Raw genomic sequence first — 19,141 nt, 5'->3', positions numbered from 1 at the left:
ATTCTATATTTTATTTTCTCACCACCCGAACCCTCGTTGATCGATCATCGGACCTATTCAAATTCGAGGCAGACCGGTTAATTCCCTACTCGTCCACTTCTCCGTGTTCCATCCACATCCAATACCCATCTTTGAATCCATTATGATAGAGGTGAAGCGTTATATTCGAAGGTCCTAACCACTTAGTCAGTCGACACTTATGACACAAACACCTAGATACCCCTTCAGACCTAAACGGTTCCATGCTGAAGACATGCGTAACAAAAGCGTCAACCTACTCAAAGAATTTAGTTTTAAACCCCCCGTTCACCGTCATCCCTATCATACATTCATAGACGATGGCTTGGCATTATATTGAAACACACACCCTAGAATTCAACGAATAACACATTATTAAACTTTTTTAGAAAGTTCGGCAAAGTGTACCCTATAATTAGAATCTTCCTCCAAATACAATTATCATTTTCTAACAAATCAAGCATGTTTTAAATAATTTAAACGATATTTCGGCAGAACTTCTCCTTAATTTAGAGACATCCATAAAATAAATATAACATTTTTCACAGAGAAAACAACTACAGGCATAAATTATAACATACATGCATTCAATAAAATATCAAATCCTAACCGTTCTAGTGCGCAACCCCTCATAATGCCATAATTTTTCAGCAAACAAGGGTTTTAAGAAGGCGCCACTACGCGACTTTCTCCCACTTCCGTCCTAAAACTCTATCTTAGAAAAAGTAAGTCCAACATAAAATTTAAACAATTCATTATATTTAGAGATAGAAAACTAACCTGAAATATTACTGCACATGCTACAAAAAAAAAAAAGCCAACTCCAACTGATCTCAAAGCAAATAACACCGTCCTAATAAAAAGGACAACTTATTAAAATTCACAAGTTGAAACTAATTTGAAAGAATAAGTAAAACTCATTATTCTAATTAATTAAAGCTTAATTAGAATTTCACCAAACTAACAACAGGCATCACAAAAATAAGCGACATAAGTTTAATGCAATTGAAAGAAACTCATTCACTAAATTTAACTCAAATCTTCCAATAGTTCAAACACTTTTAATCTCATCGTACTTAACCTACCCTAACATTATTTAATTTTTAGTTACATTAAATTAACACAACTCCTAATCACATACTTCATCAAACAAATTTAATCATTGATTTAACAAAAACTCTAACAAAATGCTAAATTCACAAAATAATCTGAAAAAATAAAATAACCATACTAACAATAAATCTGATGATAGTGACTGCAGGGTCTCTTTAACGTGGTGGTGACAGAGGCGGCAGTGACGTCGACGTAAATAGCAACTGCGATAGAGGATGTGGTGGGGACAACAGCAGCATCGACAACGACGACATGCTCTCGACGGTCGCAACAGTGACAGCTTCAACGGAGAGGGAGAGAGGAGAGAGAGAGAGAGAGAGAGAGAGAGAGAGAGAGAGACCTTGTTCGCAGAAGTGAGGGAGAAGGGTTTCATGTTTGAATTTTACCCTAAGTTTACCGTTGGATTTACTGGCGGATTAATCCGCAATCTACTGGTAAATTACCACGACGACGCGTTTCGTTAAACCGTGATACCAACAGAATATACCGACGAAAAATCCGAAGATAAAATTGGCACAGATGAATTACATTTTCGAGCCTTTAATTACCATCAGATTTAGCGACAGAAAAGCTATTCCAACAATAATCTTTTTTTGTGACGAATTTTTCCTCCTGTCCTTTGAAAAATTCGACACTAAATCTGCCAATAAAAATTGACGCTAAATATAACAGTAAATCTAATGATTCTCAACAATTTTCTTGTAGTTGTTATAACCAACTCATTTAATCACAATTGAATACTGTTGTAACCAACTTCCTAAATAACTAGCCTATAATGTTACACTTACATTTGTCACTCAAATTATTCTATATTATTATTAATATAAGATTTCATATCTCACGCTCATGTCTAAACAAAATTAGCAGAAATCCGCAAATGAATTTACTATTTCTATGAGAATTTGAATGTCCCACAATTTTTGGCACTTGTAAGACTATCCCTTTGAATAAAAAGCGCCGTGATCTTGAACACAAATAATTAACCATCTTAATTTCTTAAACGCACAACATAACAAGAATAATGTTGCAAGATCAAGAGCAATAATGTTTAGCACAAGGTTGTATATATAAACATATATTATCGCGTTTTAAAAAATATAAAAGACATACATATGCCAACATGTGTGAGACATAATATTATAATATTATAAGTTTAATTACTCTGTTAACTTTTATAGTTTTATTAAATTTTTAATTAAGTTTTTATATTTTTTTTAATTGAGTTTTTATATCAAATTTTTTTATTTTATTTTATCCCTATTCGTAACAGACATTAAATAAAACGTTTACATGTGTCTAATTAACCAAAATACCTATATCTATAACTCTACATAATCATTATAATATTCTTTTAACCTTTCACCCTTTCTTTTTTTCTTATTTCTTTCTAAAATTATCTCATCTTGTATGGATTCTATCCAATTTTTTTCGAAAATTTCGAGTTCAAAAAGTCTCAACAAGAGAAGATATTTGTGTTTTTGTGGGGAGGCAGTTGTTATTCTATCTTCTTCGAAAGTGTCAAGCTATGAAAAAAGGTATATAGCTTGTGGAAGGGTAACAAAATGCAGTTTCTTTGAGTGGATTGATAATGAGAATGATATGAAAAGTGAGTGGTTGAAGCAAAAGGAAAGGAGATCCGTTATTTCTATGAAGACACTCTGATTCTCAAAAATTCTGGTACACCTAAGAATCTAAATAGAAGATTCATTTCTTGCTCAAATAGGAGATGCAAATTTTTTGAGTGGGGGATTGATGAAGAAAAGAAGGTTGGCAATGTTTGCTTGTTGGCTTCACAGCATCATTTTGGTTGGGTAGAGGGTGAAATGAAGGATGCTAATGTAAAAAAAAAAAGGATAGATAGACTAAGTATTGACATATAGAGAGGTTAAATGTGAAGATTGGAGAAGTAGATACTTATGTAGGAAGAGTTTGTGTTGAGTTCAATTCGGTCCAAGAACAACTTCGAAGATTGAAAGAAATTATGAAGAAGCAGAGCAAGATGTAAATGATGGTTTTCCTTTTCTTTGGAATCCTAATAGTAGTAGTAATTCGTGGAAAGGTTAACGGATGAAGTGGCCACCGTGGGTTTTAAATTGACTGCAATGATAAAAAGTGTATTTTATGTTGTTTAAATTGAATGGGATGAAGTGTGTTTTTTATTTTCCACTGTCAATATAATATAATGTTGTAGTCTTTAATAAGACTGTGTACAATGAAAAACAACTACGGTGAGAGATTCACTTCAAGTTCGTTCCACCATAGTTTCGTATATTTCTTGTAGTCTAAATCCTTCAACAAATTCACTATTCCTTCAACAAATTCACTATCTCTTGCAAGACCATTCATCTAGTTCATAATGCAAATCCTCCACAACTACCCCACCTAAATATTCTAGCCCATGCATGTCCTATGTCAACAAATTTTTTACCGTGATGGAGCTCTATTGTGAACTTTGATTCTCCTATTATTACATAGTATAGGACCTAATTGAAAATTTGATGAAACTATAGGACCAACAGAGTAATTAAACTAATATTATATACAGATAAAGTACTATTTTGATCTCCAACATTTGAACTAAATCTTAATTTGATCCCTAATGTTTTAAACGTCTTATTTCTGTCCCAAAATTTTTTAAATAGATTTAATGTGGTCCTATCATTGAATTTGACACTAATAGTTAACAGAATGAGTGATGTAGACATTAATAATATTACTAGTTAAGTCATATCTTCTTCTATGTGTTAGAAAAACATAACCAAAATTTTATTGTAACACTTTTTCTCCTCAATTTTCTTTTTGTACAAAACTACAAATCCTACAATCAATCATCAATGCTTCAAAATCAAAGAAAATTATTAGCTCTTCAATATGCAAACTATTTGTGTCAAATTTAATGATGAAATAACATTGAACCTGTTTAAAACTTATTTGAAATTAAAATAGGATGTTTGAAAGTTTTGAGAATTGAAATAGGATGTTTGAAACATTAGGGACCAAATTAAAATTCGACCCAAATATTCGGGACCAAAATAATATTTTACTATATTATATAATTATTACATACTTCAAATATAAATATAAAATATACTCAAAAAATCTTAGAAGTAATTCCACCTTGCCATCAAATATTTATTCGGTAAATTAGAAATAATATATTAAATATCTTAATATTTATCAAAGTTAATTTTTCTTTCAACGTTTAAAACATTCAATTTTATCCCAATTTTAATGTGTTAATATTTTTCTCCTTATAAAATTATTAATGGTCAACTATTAATCAACATTCAACATAATTAGTCAATATGTGATGAATTGATAATATAGAAATGTATAAATTGATAATATAGAATGGTATAAATTGATAAATAGATGAATTGATAATTTAGTATTAGTTTTTTATTTTTTTGAAAGAAAATGTATAAAGACCCGAACATTTTATTATAGTCTAGATATAAAAGAAAAGAAAAAAAACAATTAATTGACTTAATTTTTATCTAAGTATATAAAATGATGAAGTTCATTCTAAGGTAAAAGTTATTTTACATACTAGGCACTTGAAGCATTTTTAGTCATAAGATCAATCGTGGCTGTTCTTTGAATCAAGATAATATCAGTCTTTCAATTTTAATTCATAATCTCTTAAATTTTTTTACTAGGTTCCTATCCAGCATAATATCATCAAAATTCTTTCTATGCACCACTGTACAAGATGTTTCTGGTATGGGTTGAGAGATAGATCGAGAACTTGCGGGTTGAGGCAGATGTCGGATCACTTGACTGGAGCAATGGGGGGAGGTACCTGCAAAGACACTCCGACGCTCAAGTCAGAATGGATCTGAGAGGTGTAAGGTGTGAGGGATAAATGAATACCTGGAGGGACCTGGGTCCTCTATTTATAGGTGATGGTAGCTGTCTTATCTTATCTTGTTTGGCTAAGATAAGGGAGACGTTTGAATTCGAAAATTGGTTAGGAGCTCTAGTGGGCTGGTTCGGGCCTTCTAGAAGGTCTTGGTGGGTCGGATCCGTAACAGTTGCCCCCGCAGTGGGAGAGCGAGCGAGGTCGGTCTGTCGCTGGGAGGTATGGTTTTGACCGTTTGTGGCCTTCTTTTATTTTATTGGGTCGTCGTTTGATGCCTTTGAGGGGAGGTCGGTGCGCTGGCCCTGGTTTTTGTGGCTAAGCCGAGGTTTCGTCTGGCCTTTTAGGTTGATGCGACTCTTCTGCGTCCTTGCGCCTGTTGCGTTTTTCGAGGCATGCTTTATTGGTTTCATTTTCCAAGGGAGCATTTATTGTGAGGGGATGTTTTTGGGTAGCTTTCCTTTATTGCCCCTACGCCCATTTTTACTTTCCGGGGCTATTTGCATCTTTTTGTCTTTTTTAAAACCGTTTTGTCTTTCCTTCTTACTTCCCTTGTTTGTTTCATTTCTCTTTTACTCTCTTCTCTGAAGAAATCTCTTTCTCTTCCTTGCGTTCTGGTGTTTCTTTATGGTTGAGTTTCTGCTTTCCTGCTTCAACATTTTTCAGGCTTGCTTTCTGTATTGCCAGGTTAGTTTCCTTTTGCTTTCATCATTATGTGGTATTTTGTTGTTCCGTATTTGCCATGCATTATTTTGCCATCTGCTTTCTTGTACCGTGTTTTGCGTTTTGGGTAGTGGTGGTATTATGTTTTGGAGGGGCTGAGCACCACTGTGTTGGACTGGTGGTAGGTGGTAGGTTTTTGGTTGTCTTCTCTGCTTCTGCGTAGGGTTAGTGGCTGATGGTGGTGCTCCTTCCTGTTTTAGGTATGCATCGGCGGAGAAGTGAGGGTGTGGGTACTCCGATAGCCCCTTCCAGGGGGTCCCCTCCCGCTATACTTGGGTGACTAGCGATGTGTGGGGTGTTCCGTCGCGGATGACAGAGGCTGATCTCCAAAGGCTCCGCGATCAGGGGGCGGTTTGCGGTGGCGGTGATATGGAGCGGCAATATGAGCTTGCCCTCCCTGACGCTGATGAGCGGGTTTGTTATTTGAACCTCAATTCACCGACCGTGCCGGACTGGATGTGGGTCTATGAATCAATGTTTACTCGACTCGGTGTGCGGCTCCCCTTTTCGCCGTTTGTTCAGGAGTTGCTGAGTCGGTGTTCCGTGGCGCCATCTCAGCTTCATCCAAATAGTTGGGTGGCTGTTCGTTCCTTTGAGCTTGTGTGTCAATATCTCGATCTTCCGGTCTCTGTTCCTATTTTTCTTTTTCTTTTCTTGTGTACTCTTCCGACTAAGGAAGAGAAGCATAAGAAAGGATATATGGCGTTCAGGGCTCAGCCTCATCGTCGTATATTTGGTTTATTTGAAGATTCTTTCCATGGTTTTAAGAGAGAATATTTTAAAGTGTGCCCTGTTCAGGGGCATCATCCTTTTTGGTTGACGTTAGAGGGCGAGCGTCGATTCCCGACTTATTGGAATTTCGGTGCTGGACCGTTGATTTTGACCAAAGTTTCATATGATGGTTTGTCTCCGGAGGATAAGGACATCGCTAGTGTCCTTTGGCATTTGTTCGGGGAACGTCCGTTAAATCCTCGGGACGTCATGGGGGATCCTGTGGCCTGCCGAATGTATATTGGTGTGTGGCTATCATTTTCTTTGTTTTTATGTTTGTTTTACCGATTTTTTGACTTTGTGTATTTCTTTGGTTTTTTCAGTTGAGATGGCTGGTGGTTTGACTTCTCTGGCGAGGTTGAAGGCAGCAATGGATCGGGAGGAGGGGTCGTCGGCATCTCCTTCTACCCCTGTCTCGAATCCTGCTGTGGATTCCCGAGCTGTATCTCAGGAGGTGATTTCGGCTGGGGTTAGGGTTGGTGCTCAGGTTTCCCCTGGTCCCGTGAATTCGCCTGAGGAGGAAGTCGTTGTGGTCTCAGCTGCCGAGGCTTCTCGGAAGAGAAAGAAGCTTGAGGAACCTAGTAGTGAGAACTTGGGGGAGGAGGGTGCTGTTCCTACCGTGATGGATCGGCGTTTCGATGCTTTAGGGTTTATAGATCAGTACCTGATGCCTGGCACCGAGCCATTTTTTGATGACTGTGATGTGTCTTTTCAAGCCAAGTCGGTATATCGCGCCCTCCTCCGATCTGCTGTTATTGTCCGGAAGGCTGAGCTGGTGATGGTTCAGGTCGGTTTGCTGTATAAGAAGCTCCGTCATTCCCAAGCTGATGCGGCCAAGTTGAGAGAGCAGCTTGAGGCTGTCGAGGTAGCGAGAGAGAAGGCGGTGAAGTCTTCCAAGGAGGCTGGGGCTAAGGTCCTCCGTCTTTCCGAGGTTGAGACTTCACTTCTATCTCAGCTGGGTGTGGAGCAGAAGCGGGCTTCCGATGCTGAGTCTCAGGCTGCCGTGCTTCTTGGCGAGATGGAGGTTCTGAAGGCTGAAGTTGCTGCTTTGAAGAGGGAGAAGGTGGAGTTGCTGGCTGATGCAAAGGGTGCGATTGCGGCTACCGAGGAGACGATGAGAGCTCAGGCTTTGGTGCTGGCTCCGGGTGTGGACGTGTTTGTGATGGGGGCTTTCAAGACTGTCCATGATGGCCAGATCGTTGACCTTGAGTAGCTTTTTATTATAACTTGTTGTATTGGTTTATGGGACTTGTTAGTTTTTTGGATGTTTGTTGGCCTTGAGGCCGTGTATTTTGATACTTTTTGCTGAACTTTTTATGCCATTGTGGCCATTTATAACTTGCTTTTCTTAATGACTCTTGTATGATTGTGGCCGTTCGGGCTTTTTCGTTTTTCGAGCCGTTTATATTTTGAAGCCGTCGTGACTTAGGACCTTCGGTAGGCTGTTCGGTAGTGTTTGAGGATATCCGTTTGTTAGGCCCCGAGGGTGATCGGTCCTCGGTGTTGGCCGCTTTGTTTGTTTTGCCGTTATAGTGGTATTGGCAAATGTATTTTTGTAAAAATAAAATTTTATTAAGTTTGGGCCTCGTTAAAACCCTCCATTTTTTGTTTTGGGAGGGAAAGAGTACCCGAAGATAATGAAAGAAAACTATACTAGAGAAAAGAAAAATAAAGTTCAGATAAGTAAAAGGGCATAGTTTTTTAGGGGAGGAGCGTCTTTATGTGTAGTATCGTCGTAAATTGGCGGCTGACAAACCCCATTTGTAGGGTTTATCTTGTATTGATTTTTGGGGATTTTATCAACTTTTACCCACATTTATTCAATGAAATAGCATGGTTTTATAACTTCTCCCTTAATTGTGCTTAAGAGTGAAAACATGCTTTTTAGGACTTAAAATAGCTAAATTTAATTCACCTTGATTCTATTAGATGCCTTGATATGTTTGTTAAGTGATTGCAGATTTAGGAGGCAAAGATTGGATTAAGGGAATGAAGAAAAAGCATGTAAAGTTTGAGAACTCATGAAGAAATGATGGAACCAAAAAGCTGTCAAGCCTGACCTCTTCGCACTTAATTGACCGTAACTTGAGCTACAGAGGTCCAAATGATGCAGTTCCAGTTGGGTTGGAAAGCTAACATCTGCGGCTTCGAAACGATATAAGATTTGTCATAGTTGCATCGTGCATAGGGGCGCGCACGCGCACGGTACGCGGGCACGCCGTTGGTGGCACATGATTCACTTAATGCAACACGTGGCCAGCGATTTGAGAAGCCTTGTGGGCCCAATCCAACTCATTTCTGATGCTATTTAAGCCAAGGATTGAAGAGGAATGGATATACTTTAATCATGAGTCATAGTTTAGTTTTAGAAATAGTTAGAGTTAGAGAGAGAAGCTCTCTCTTCTCTCTAGAATTAGGATTAGGAATTAGGGTTAGATTAGGATCTCATAGTTCTAGGTTTAATTCAAGTCTCCTTCCACTTCTACCTTCAATTGATGATTGCTACACTTTGGTTCTTCTCTCTATCCCTATTCTCTTGTTGTAATTTCTCTTATTTTGTTTCTAGGTTTTGTAATTGAGATACTCTTGTTCTCTTTATTTTCTTTCAATAATGCAATTTGAGGTCATTCATGATAATTGTGATTTCCTTGATTGTTGTTGTTAATTCTTTACATTCAATTGTAGTTAGAATTCATTCTTGTTGTGATTGACTATACTTTTCTTTTGTGCCTTCCAAGTGTTTGATTAAATGCTTGGAAGAATGTTAGACTAGAATTTTATGTTCTTGGCTTGAGAAGGTAACTTAGGATTTCTTGAGTCACTAGTGTCCAATTGATTGATAGTTGATAGCCATTAACTCTAGCCTTCATTAATCCAATTAGTGGAAAGCTAGGACTTATGGACTAGGATTGATATAACTCACTTGACTTTCCTTTGTTAATCGATTTAAGGATGACTAAGTGGGATTAATCCTTGCAACTACCATACTTGTGGCTAGTGATAATGATGAAGACCCTTGACAACCAAACCTTGCCAAGACCATTTTGTGAATAAAGTTTTCCTACCATTTACTATTCACATTCCTCATCCAAAACCCCAAAATAAACAAGTCCATAACCAATAACAAGAACACTACCCTGCAAGTCCTTTGAGAGACGACCCGAGGTTTAAATACTTCGGTTTATAGATTTTAGGGGTTTGTACTTGTGACAAACAAATTTTTGCATGAAAGGATTATTGTTGGTTTAGAGACTATACTTCAACGAGATTTTATTTGTGAAATTCTAAACCGTCAAAAATCTGTTCATCAAAATGGCGCCGTTGCCGGGGATTTGCAATGGTGTTGTGTTATTGGTTATTGTACATATGTGAATATTGTGAATAGGTTTATCTTTTGTTGTTTCTTAATTTTTGTTAGTTTTATTTTGTTCTCTCATTATGAATTGTCACCACTTTGGCTTTGAGTTTGGTTCTAAGTGTGTTGTAGGAAATGTGGACTTTAACGGCAACATGTACCATGGATGGAACTAACAAAGATGGGAAGAGCCTCAAGGAATTGATCACTCCTATTGGCAACAACCTCCGGATACTTATAGGTATAATTTCCATCCTAATGCATGCCAACTTAGCGGCTATGATGATTCTTTTTGTGACACTCAACAACCACCATCATATGCCTATGAATCTCATCCTCAACATGAACCTCAACCATTCTCACAAGCCTTTCATCACCAAGCACCACCCTATGATCCATATCCATCATATAACCAATCATCCATACCATATTTTTATGGCCATTATGAGCAAGAACCTCTAGAATCACCACAACCATATCAAGATTACTCCCAAGAACCACCTCAATACTCATCATCTCCATACCTTTACCAAGAAGAACCACCTTCCTACTATGAACCCTCTCTCCAAAATAATGAACCTTCCTATTCACCCCAAGCCCCAATAGACGATCCTCTCACTTTGTTACTCCAAGGACAAGAAGCCATGAAGCGGGATACACTTGAGTTTGTGACCAATTTGACCAAGGTGGTGCACACTTTAGCCCACCAATGCTTGAATACTCAAGGTACTTCCGTGACCACATGTGAAAAGTCAAAAGAATAGCAAAGTATGAAGGAGAAATTGGAAAATTCGGTGGAGAAAGAGGAGTCAAATTTTGTATTGGAGCAACTAGAGGAACCTATAATCATTGAAGAAAAGGAAGAAGTGGTTGAAGATTTAGGAGATGTTGAAAGTCCAAGGGAATGTAGTCTCATGGAGCACTCTTCCAAGGAGCTTGATATTGAAGTTGAAGAAGGTGCGCAACCCCCAAGGCATATCATCGTTGGAGACTTGGAAGAGGCTTATCAAGAGATGGATTCAATCATGGATGAATTTCTCTCTACAATGGAATCCTCTCCCATTGGACATGGAGTTGAAATTATAGAAGAGTGTGCACAACCTCCCATACCCTTGGTGAGCAATGAGAAAGAGAGCTACCAAGAGGAAAACGTTGGCACGATGTATATTGAGATTGAAGACTATGAAGAGGTTGATCAAGAGATGGATTTAGTCATCAATGAATTTCTATCCAAAATTGAATCACCTCCCATTGGGCAAGAAACCGAGGTTCTTGAAGACAACACCAAGCCAAGTAAAAGGGAAATGGTTGAAATTAAAGAAATTTGTCAAGAGGTGGAAATACACAAAGAAGAGTACAAGGAAGTAGACCCTGCATTGTCTAAGTGTGGGGAGGTATCCCTTCCCAACTTACCATCCAATACAACATTTAAGTGGGTAAAATCTCTATCTCTAGGCTTTAATTTCCCACTTGAATATGGTTTGATTGAGAATAATAGACAACTTAGAGCTCTCTGTGGACTTAAAGGAAAAAGAGAATTGTGTAGTGGTTGCAAGTTAGGAATTAGGCTCATTAAGGTCAAGGTTTCAAGGCATAGGAACGATGATTGGAAGAATGCCACATTGCATGGGTCTCAACGGAGGGTTTGGTATGTTAAAGAGAATTCTATATGTCTACCACCCGGAAGGAAAAAGTATGAAGATCAAATTGAAGACGAGAGCGAAGATAAGATATGGGACCCCGGCTCGCTAGGTGAAGACCAACTATGGGGACTCATATCTTGGGTAGAACTTTGCCCAAGCTTGACGAAAATGGTTGGAAATTCTGTCAACCAATTGAGAAGCAAGGATCCTTGGAGATTCAAGGATGAGTACAAACATAAGCCACCATGACAATGAGCCCCTCAAAATGTCCAACTTAAGGACTTAAACTAAAAGTGCTAGGTGGGAGACACCCCACCATGGTAACCTCTTTCCATTCTCTTTTGGTTTTGTATAATAAGTGATTTGAGTTGCCATTATTGATTTGTTTGTAAAGATTGGTTGTTAGTATGTTGTATTCATTAGTAGTAGATGAATAAATCCTAAAATCAAATTGTAATTTTGTGAATTGTTTGATATTTGATTGAATAAAGAAGAGTTTTGGACATTATAGGGAGCTCTTGGGCATTTTTTCTGCTTTTTGGGCAAAAAAAAAAAAAAAAAAAGGCCATCGGCGCGCTAGCACGCTGTGCGCAAGCGCGCACATTGCACTTCCGCAACTTCTGGTACAAAAACCAGAGAGTTGTGCGCGCGTTGTGCCAGCATTGTGCTGGGAGCACAAGCTCATCCACGCGTAAGCGCGCTGTGCGCGCGCGCGCGGATCGTCCCTGCTGCACCCACGCGTGAGCGCGCTGTGCGCGCGCGCGCGGATTTGCACCCTGCTTTTCTCCTTCCTCCTTTCTCCTTCTTTCCTCTTCTCTTCTTCTTTCTTTCTTATTTTTTTTCCTTTTTCCTCTCTTGAAAGATTTTTTTTTCTTTTCTCTTTTAATATAAATAAAAAAAAAAGAAAATTTTTTTTAATAAAAAAAAAATAATAATAATAAATAAATAAATAAATACATAAAATACTAAAAAATTAAAAATATAAAAAAAAAATTTTTTTTTCTCTTCTTCCATTTCCTTTTGTCTATTACATTTGCATACTTTTATTCTTTGCATTTTAATTCTATTTGTTCTCATTTTATTTTCTAAATTTCTCATTTTAATAATGGTGTTGAATTCTCTCACTAAATTGTTGAGAATTTCTTGCATTTGTTTTGGTGCTTCATGACTTGTTACATTAATTGTAATATTTGTCAACACACAAGATTAGTGCTTTAGTCCTTCCTAATTCATTACCCTTTGTTTTTTTCTTGTACCGCTTCATCATTGAGTTAGGATAGAATCAAATGCTTTCATGCGTATCACTAATCTTGTTTGTGTCAATTCTTATTTGATCTTGATGCTCAATATACTCTCCATGCCTTAACTTTACTCTTGCATCAAGTATCAGTTGATATGCTTTTTGCTTATATTGATTTCTCACTCACATGTTGTAGCTACCATGTAGTAGAGAATCATACTCTTATCTGGCATTAGCCCCCGCCTATGTTCTATTTACTTTGATATCTTTGTTGTAGGCTTAATTTTCTTTCTTTTTCTCTCCTTTTAGGCTGGCCACCAAGAAAGGAAAAACGAAAAAGCTTTTAAATGGGGCAACGAACAAGTCATCTGTACAACCTTTCGAAGAAGCTCATCAATTGTAGCAACCCATCCACCTTGCTCTCCTTTGCATGCACCGAGGGCGGTGCAATCTTCAAGTGTGGGGAGGTCATTCGACCGATCTCCATGGGTAACAATTTCCTTTTCAACACCAAATTTTTTTTATTTTTCTTTGTTAGAGTAGCTATTGCATTGCATGATAGGTTGCATGTTAGTTAGAATTTGTACATATTCTTACCACTTCTTTCATATTAGGACTACTTGGTTATGGTGATGATTTCTTTTCCAAAAAAAAAAAAAAAAAAAAAACTATGTTTTTAGGGCACCCTACCAATTTGAAAATTTTTGTTGAACTTGCTTGAAAGAATTTATTTTGGAACATGGTTTTGAGCTAAGAACACAAGCTTGTGAGATTTGAGCCTAATAGTGTGGTTACATCTTATAACCACTTATTTTCCTTCTTGCGTGTAATTGTTCTCTTTCTATGATTGTAATCTTTGATTTGTTTGAATCTATATGTCCCATTATTCCTTGTATTCATGCATTTATATGATTGAGGCCATCATTTCATTAGCTCACTTATCCAAATAGCCTTACCTTTTACTCTCCTTTGTTAGCCGATTTTGAGCCTACGCTTAACCCACTTGTTCTTATTTTAGCACATTACAAGCCTTAAAGCGGAAAACAATGAATGTCCTTTATTTGGATCTTTGATTGGCTTAGGCTAGTGAGTGTGAGTGTCATCCAAGAGTGGGAAAACTTTGGGACATTGGTTGGGATAAAAGGATGTTTGTGTTTTGTATTTTTATATTGGGGAATTGGTACATACTCATGTATTGATTAAATGTATAGACCTTATGCATTGATGTTCTTGTGTATAGTTTGAAAGAAAAAAGAAAAAATGAAAAGAAAAAGAAATAAAAGTGAAAAAGAAAAAAAGAAAAGAAAAGAAAAAAATGTATATAGAAAAAGAAAGAAAAAAAAAAAGAAGAGCAATAAAGGGGACAAAATGCCCCAAAATGAAGCTCAATAAGAATCAATGCATAAGTGTTGTGAAATGAAAAGAAAATGCATGAGTATGTGAAAAAGTGAGGAATGGGTAGTTAGATTAGTACTTAATTGTATAGGTCATTATATAGGTTAGGTGGGAAAGTTTAAGTTAATCAAAGATTCAAATCCTTAAGTCCACTAGCCATATATGATCCTACCTTGACCCTAGCCCCATTACAACCTAAAGAAAAGACCTCATGATACATGTATGCATGCATTGAATAATTGTTGATTGTTAGAAGAAAAACAAATCTTGGAAAGCATGATTAGGGGAGAATTGAGAGAATCAACCCCAAACACCGAGCGACTAGAGTGCAAACACTTCCGGTGAGGGTTCGATGCTCAATTCCTTGATTCCCGGCTTTCATGAGCGTTCTTCTCGCAAGTCTACTTGAACTTCATTTTGATATTCGAATTGGTAGGATTCATGAATCGTTATATGATCTTGGCCCTACTTGTGCACGTATGACTTGGAGGATTGATTTATTTTTAACCAAGTAGGTAAAACCATTTTGCATTTAGTTGCATCCATTTAGATAATTGCATATAGTTTAGGTTGCATATAGTTTATTTACATTGAATAAATGTTGATACCCTTTGTTTCTCTCTTGGCTTAAGCATGAGGACATGCTTGGATTAAGTGTGGGGAGGTTGACAAACCCCATTTGTAGGGTTTATCTTGTATTGATTTTTGGGGATTTTATCAACTTTTACCCACATTTATTCAATGAAATAGCATGGTTTTATAACTTCTCCCTTAATTGTGCTTAAGAGTGAAAACATGCTTTTTAGGACTTAAAATAGCTAAATTTAATTCACCTTGATTCTATTAGATGCCTTGATATGTTTGTTAAGTGATTTCAGATTTAGGAGGCAAAGATTGGATTAAGGGAATGAAGAAAAAGCATGTAAAGTTTGAGAACTCATGAAGAAATGATGGAACCAAAAAGCTGTCAAGCCTGACCTCTTCGCACTTAATTGACCATAACTTGAGCTACAGAGGTCCAAATGATGCGGTTCCAGTTGGGTTGGAAAGCTAACATCCGCGGCTTCGAAACGATATAAGATTTGCCATAGTTGCATCGTGCATAGGGGCGCGCACGCGCACGGTACGCGGGCGCGCCGTTGGTGGCACATGATTCACTTAATGCAACACGTGGCCAGCGATTTGAGAAGCCTTGTGGGCCCAATCCAACTCATTTATGATGCTATTTAAGCCAAGGATTGAAGAGGAATGGATATACTTTAATCATGAGTCATAGTTTAGTTTTAGAAATAGTTAGAGTTAGAGAGAGAAGCTCTCTCTTCTCTCTAGAATTAGGATTAGGAATTAGGGTTAGATTAGGATCTCATAGTTCTAGGTTTAATTCAAGTCTCCTTCCACTTCTACCTTCAATTGATGATTGCTACACTTTGGTTCTTCTCTCTATCCCTATTCTCTTGTTGTAATTTCTCTTATTTTGTTTCTAGGTTTTGTAATTGAGATACTCTTGTTCTCTTTATTTTCTTTCAATAATGCAATTTGAGGTCATTCATGATAATTGTGATTTCCTTGATTGTTGTTGTTAATTCTTTACATTCAATTGTAGTTAGAATTCATTCTTGTTGTGATTGACTATACTTTTCTTTTGTGCCTTCCAAGTGTTTGATTAAATGCTTGGAAGAATGTTAGACTAGAATTTTATGTTCTTGGCTTGAGAAGGTAACTTAGGATTTCTTGAGTCACTAGTGTCCAATTGATTGATAGTTGATAGCCATTAACTCTAGCCTTCATTAATCCAATTAGTGGAAAGCTAGGACTTATGGACTAGGATTGATATAACTCACTTGACTTTCCTTTGTTAATCGATTTAAGGATGACTAAGTGGGATTAATCCTTGCAACTACCATACTTGTGGCTAGTGATAATGATGAAGACCCTTGACAACCAAACCTTGCCAAGACCATTTTGTGAATAAAGTTTTCCTACCATTTACTATTCACATTCCTCATCCAAAACCCCAAAATAAACAAGTCCATAACCAATAACAAGAACACTACCCTGCAAGTCCTTTGAGAGATGACCCGAGGTTTAAATACTTCGGTTTATAGATTTTAGGGGTTTGTACTTGTGACAAACAAATTTTTGCATGAAAGGATTATTGTTGGTTTAGAGACTATACTTCAACGAGATTTTATTTGTGAAATTCTAAACCGTCAAAAATCTGTTCATCAGCGGCGTTCCAGGTTCTCGGGAGCTCGGTTCCGTCGAGCTTTTCGAGTTTGTAGGCTCCTTTCCCGACTATTCCTTTGACTCGGTATGGTCCTTTTCAGTTGGGGGTGAGTTTTCCTTCCCCTGGCGTTGGAGTTCCGATATTGTTTCGTCGTAGGACCAGGTCATCGGGTAAAAGTCTCTCCGTATTACCCCGTGATTGTACCTTATTTTTATTTTTTGTTTTAGGGCTAACTCTCTCATGTGGGCTACCGACGTGACCTTGTCATTGAGGTCTCGTTCGGCATTTTCTTCGTTACCCCGATGGTTCTTCTCGGGCTGGGGTCCCCAATTTCGACTGGGATAATGGCTTCTATTCCGTATGTCATGCGGAAGGGGGTCTCCCTGGTGGAACTTTGGGGGGTGGTCCGATATGACCAGAGGATCGATCCGAGTTTGTCTGCCCAACGTCCCTTGGCTTTGTCGAGCCATTTTTTTAAGTCCTTTGACTATTGTTTTGTTTGCCGATTCGACTTGCCCGTTCGTCTGGGGGGTGTTCTACCGAGCTGAAGCGTTGGGATATGTGTAGTCCTTCCAAGAATTTCCTGAACTTCTTGTCGGTGAATTGTGTTCCGTTGTCCGAGATTACTACTTCCGGGATGCCGAATCGGGTGATGATGTGTTTCCAGAGGAATTTACGGCACTGGATAGCCGTGATGGAGGCCAGGGGTTCGACTTCGATCCACTTGGTGTAGTAATTAATTGCAACAATGATGTATCGGAGCTGCCCGGGGGCTGTCGGGAAGGGGCCGACAAGATCAATGGCCCAAGTTCCGAACGGCCGATCTGCTGTGATTATGTTGAGCTGGTGTGGGGTGGCTTTATGATAGTTGGAGTGCTTTTGGCATTTGTCACAGTTCCTGACTGTTTGTATGGAGTCCCTGATGATTGAGGGCCAGAAGTAACCGGCTCGGATGATCTTCTGGGCCAAAGTTCTGCCTCCGATGTGATGGCTGCAGCAACCCTCATGGATTTCGTGAAGTATGTATTCCGTGTCTCCGGTTTCGATGCATTTGAGTAGGGGCTGCGAGAATCCCCGTTTGTATAGTTGTCCTGTTATGATGGTGTAGTTGACGACTTCCCTTTTTACCCGGTTTGCCTCTTTAGGGTCTTTGGGTAGTACTCCGTTGAGGAGGTATTGTAGGATGGGAGTGGTCCATGACTCTCGGTCGGAGATCGGTAGGCTGTTGTCGGTGGTGTTTGATAGAGATGGTGTTCTGACGATCTCTTGAATTAACAATCGGTTACCGTGTCCTGGTTTGGTGCTAGCCAATTTTGAGAGCAGGTATGTCCTTGCATTTCGTTCTCGGGAGACATGTTGAATGGTTACCTGATCAAAATCTTCCTTCAGTTTGTTTACCTTGGTGAGGTATTGTTGGAGTAAGGGGTCTCGTGTTTGGTAGTCCCCGTTGACTTGGGAACTGACTACCTGTGAGTCGCTGCATACCTCTAAAATTTTTGCCCCGACTTCTTTTGCTAGAATTAAACCGGCCAAAAGAGTCTCGTATTCTGCTTGGTTGTTGGAAACTGGGAACTCATATCGAACGGATTGTTCGATTATGATCCCGTTTTGGCTTTCGAGTATGACTCCGGCTCCGCTGGAGGTGGTGTTGGATGAACCGTCTACGTGTAGTTTCCAAGTTTCGGGGGTGGGGTTTCCTGGCGTCATTTCGGCGATGAAGTCGACCATGGCTTGCGCTTTGATTGCGTTTCGGGGTTCAAACTTTATTTGGAATTAGGACAGTTCGACAGACCATGCCAGCATTCTCCCCGCTAGGTCGGGTTTTTGTAGGACCTGTCGGACTGCTTGGTCAGTTCGGACCGTAATAGGGTGGGCTTGGAAATATTGTCGAAGGCGGTGGGATGCCATGAGGAGTGCGAAGGCCAGTTTCTCGAGGCGTGAGTAGCGTGATTCCGTGTCTTGTAGGACTTTGCTTATGAAGTAGATGGGTCGTTGGGCTTTATTTTCGTCTTCTTGGACAAGTGCTGCAGCGAGGGCTTCTTCAGTTATAGATAGGTATAGGTAAAGGATCTCTCCTGTTTGAGGTTTAGCGAGGACCGGGGGTTCCGCTAGGACTTTCTTAAAGTGTTGGAATGCCTTTTCGCATTCCGCTTCCCATTTGAAGGGGATTCCTTTTTTCATGAGCTTGAAAAAACGGAGCGCTTTTTGAGTTGATGCCCCGAGAAAGCGGGATAATGCGGTTAACCGGCCGGTGAGTTTTTGGATGTCTTTGAGGTTTTTAGGGCTTGCCATTTCGAGGACGGCTCTGCATTTTTTGGGGTTTGCCTCTACCCCGCGTTGTGTGATCATGAAGCCGAGGAACTTTCCTGCTTCCATTCCGAATGCGCATTTGGTTGGGTTGAGGCGCATTCGATGTTTCCTTAAGGTGTTTATTATGAGCTCAAGGTCAGTGATGAGCTGTTCGCTAGATTCAGTTTTTGCGAGCATGTCGTCTATATAGACTTCTAGCTTGGTCCGGGACAGGTCTTGGAATATTTTGTTAACGAGTCTTTGGTAGGTGGCTCCGGCATTTTTCAGGCCGAAGGGCATGACCTTGTAACAGTAAGTGCCGTCGGGAGTGATGAAGGCCGTTATTTCCTCGTCGGGTCGGTGCATAGGTAACTCCGCCTATGTTACACTTACGATACATAGCCGGTCCCAAGCCCGGATAAAGGAGGAGGGTTGTGTTAGGTCTTCGGCAACCAACATAAAAATATAGCCGAACCCCCATGACATGAATCAAAGACATTATTGCGCT

The 19,141-nt window shown here is 38.9% G+C and overlaps 1 protein-coding gene across 1 annotated transcript; it reads right to left on the bottom strand.

The window, feature by feature from the left end:
• Nucleotides 1-16,818: 16,818 nt before the first annotated feature.
• LOC112770450 (uncharacterized) lies at nt 16,819-18,072 on the bottom strand. Its single transcript, XM_025814804.1, has one exon. It carries the CDS (start codon nt 18,070-18,072, stop codon nt 16,819-16,821), a length of 1,254 nt encoding a protein of 417 aa, XP_025670589.1.
• Nucleotides 18,073-19,141: the final 1,069 nt, after the last annotated feature.

Source organism: Arachis hypogaea, chromosome 18 (genome assembly GCF_003086295.3).
Source record: "Arachis hypogaea cultivar Tifrunner chromosome 18, arahy.Tifrunner.gnm2.J5K5, whole genome shotgun sequence".
Classification (NCBI taxonomy): domain Eukaryota; kingdom Viridiplantae; phylum Streptophyta; class Magnoliopsida; order Fabales; family Fabaceae; genus Arachis; species Arachis hypogaea.
The sequence above is the reverse complement of the archived record's forward strand: the minus strand, read 5'-3'. Positions and strand labels throughout refer to the sequence as shown.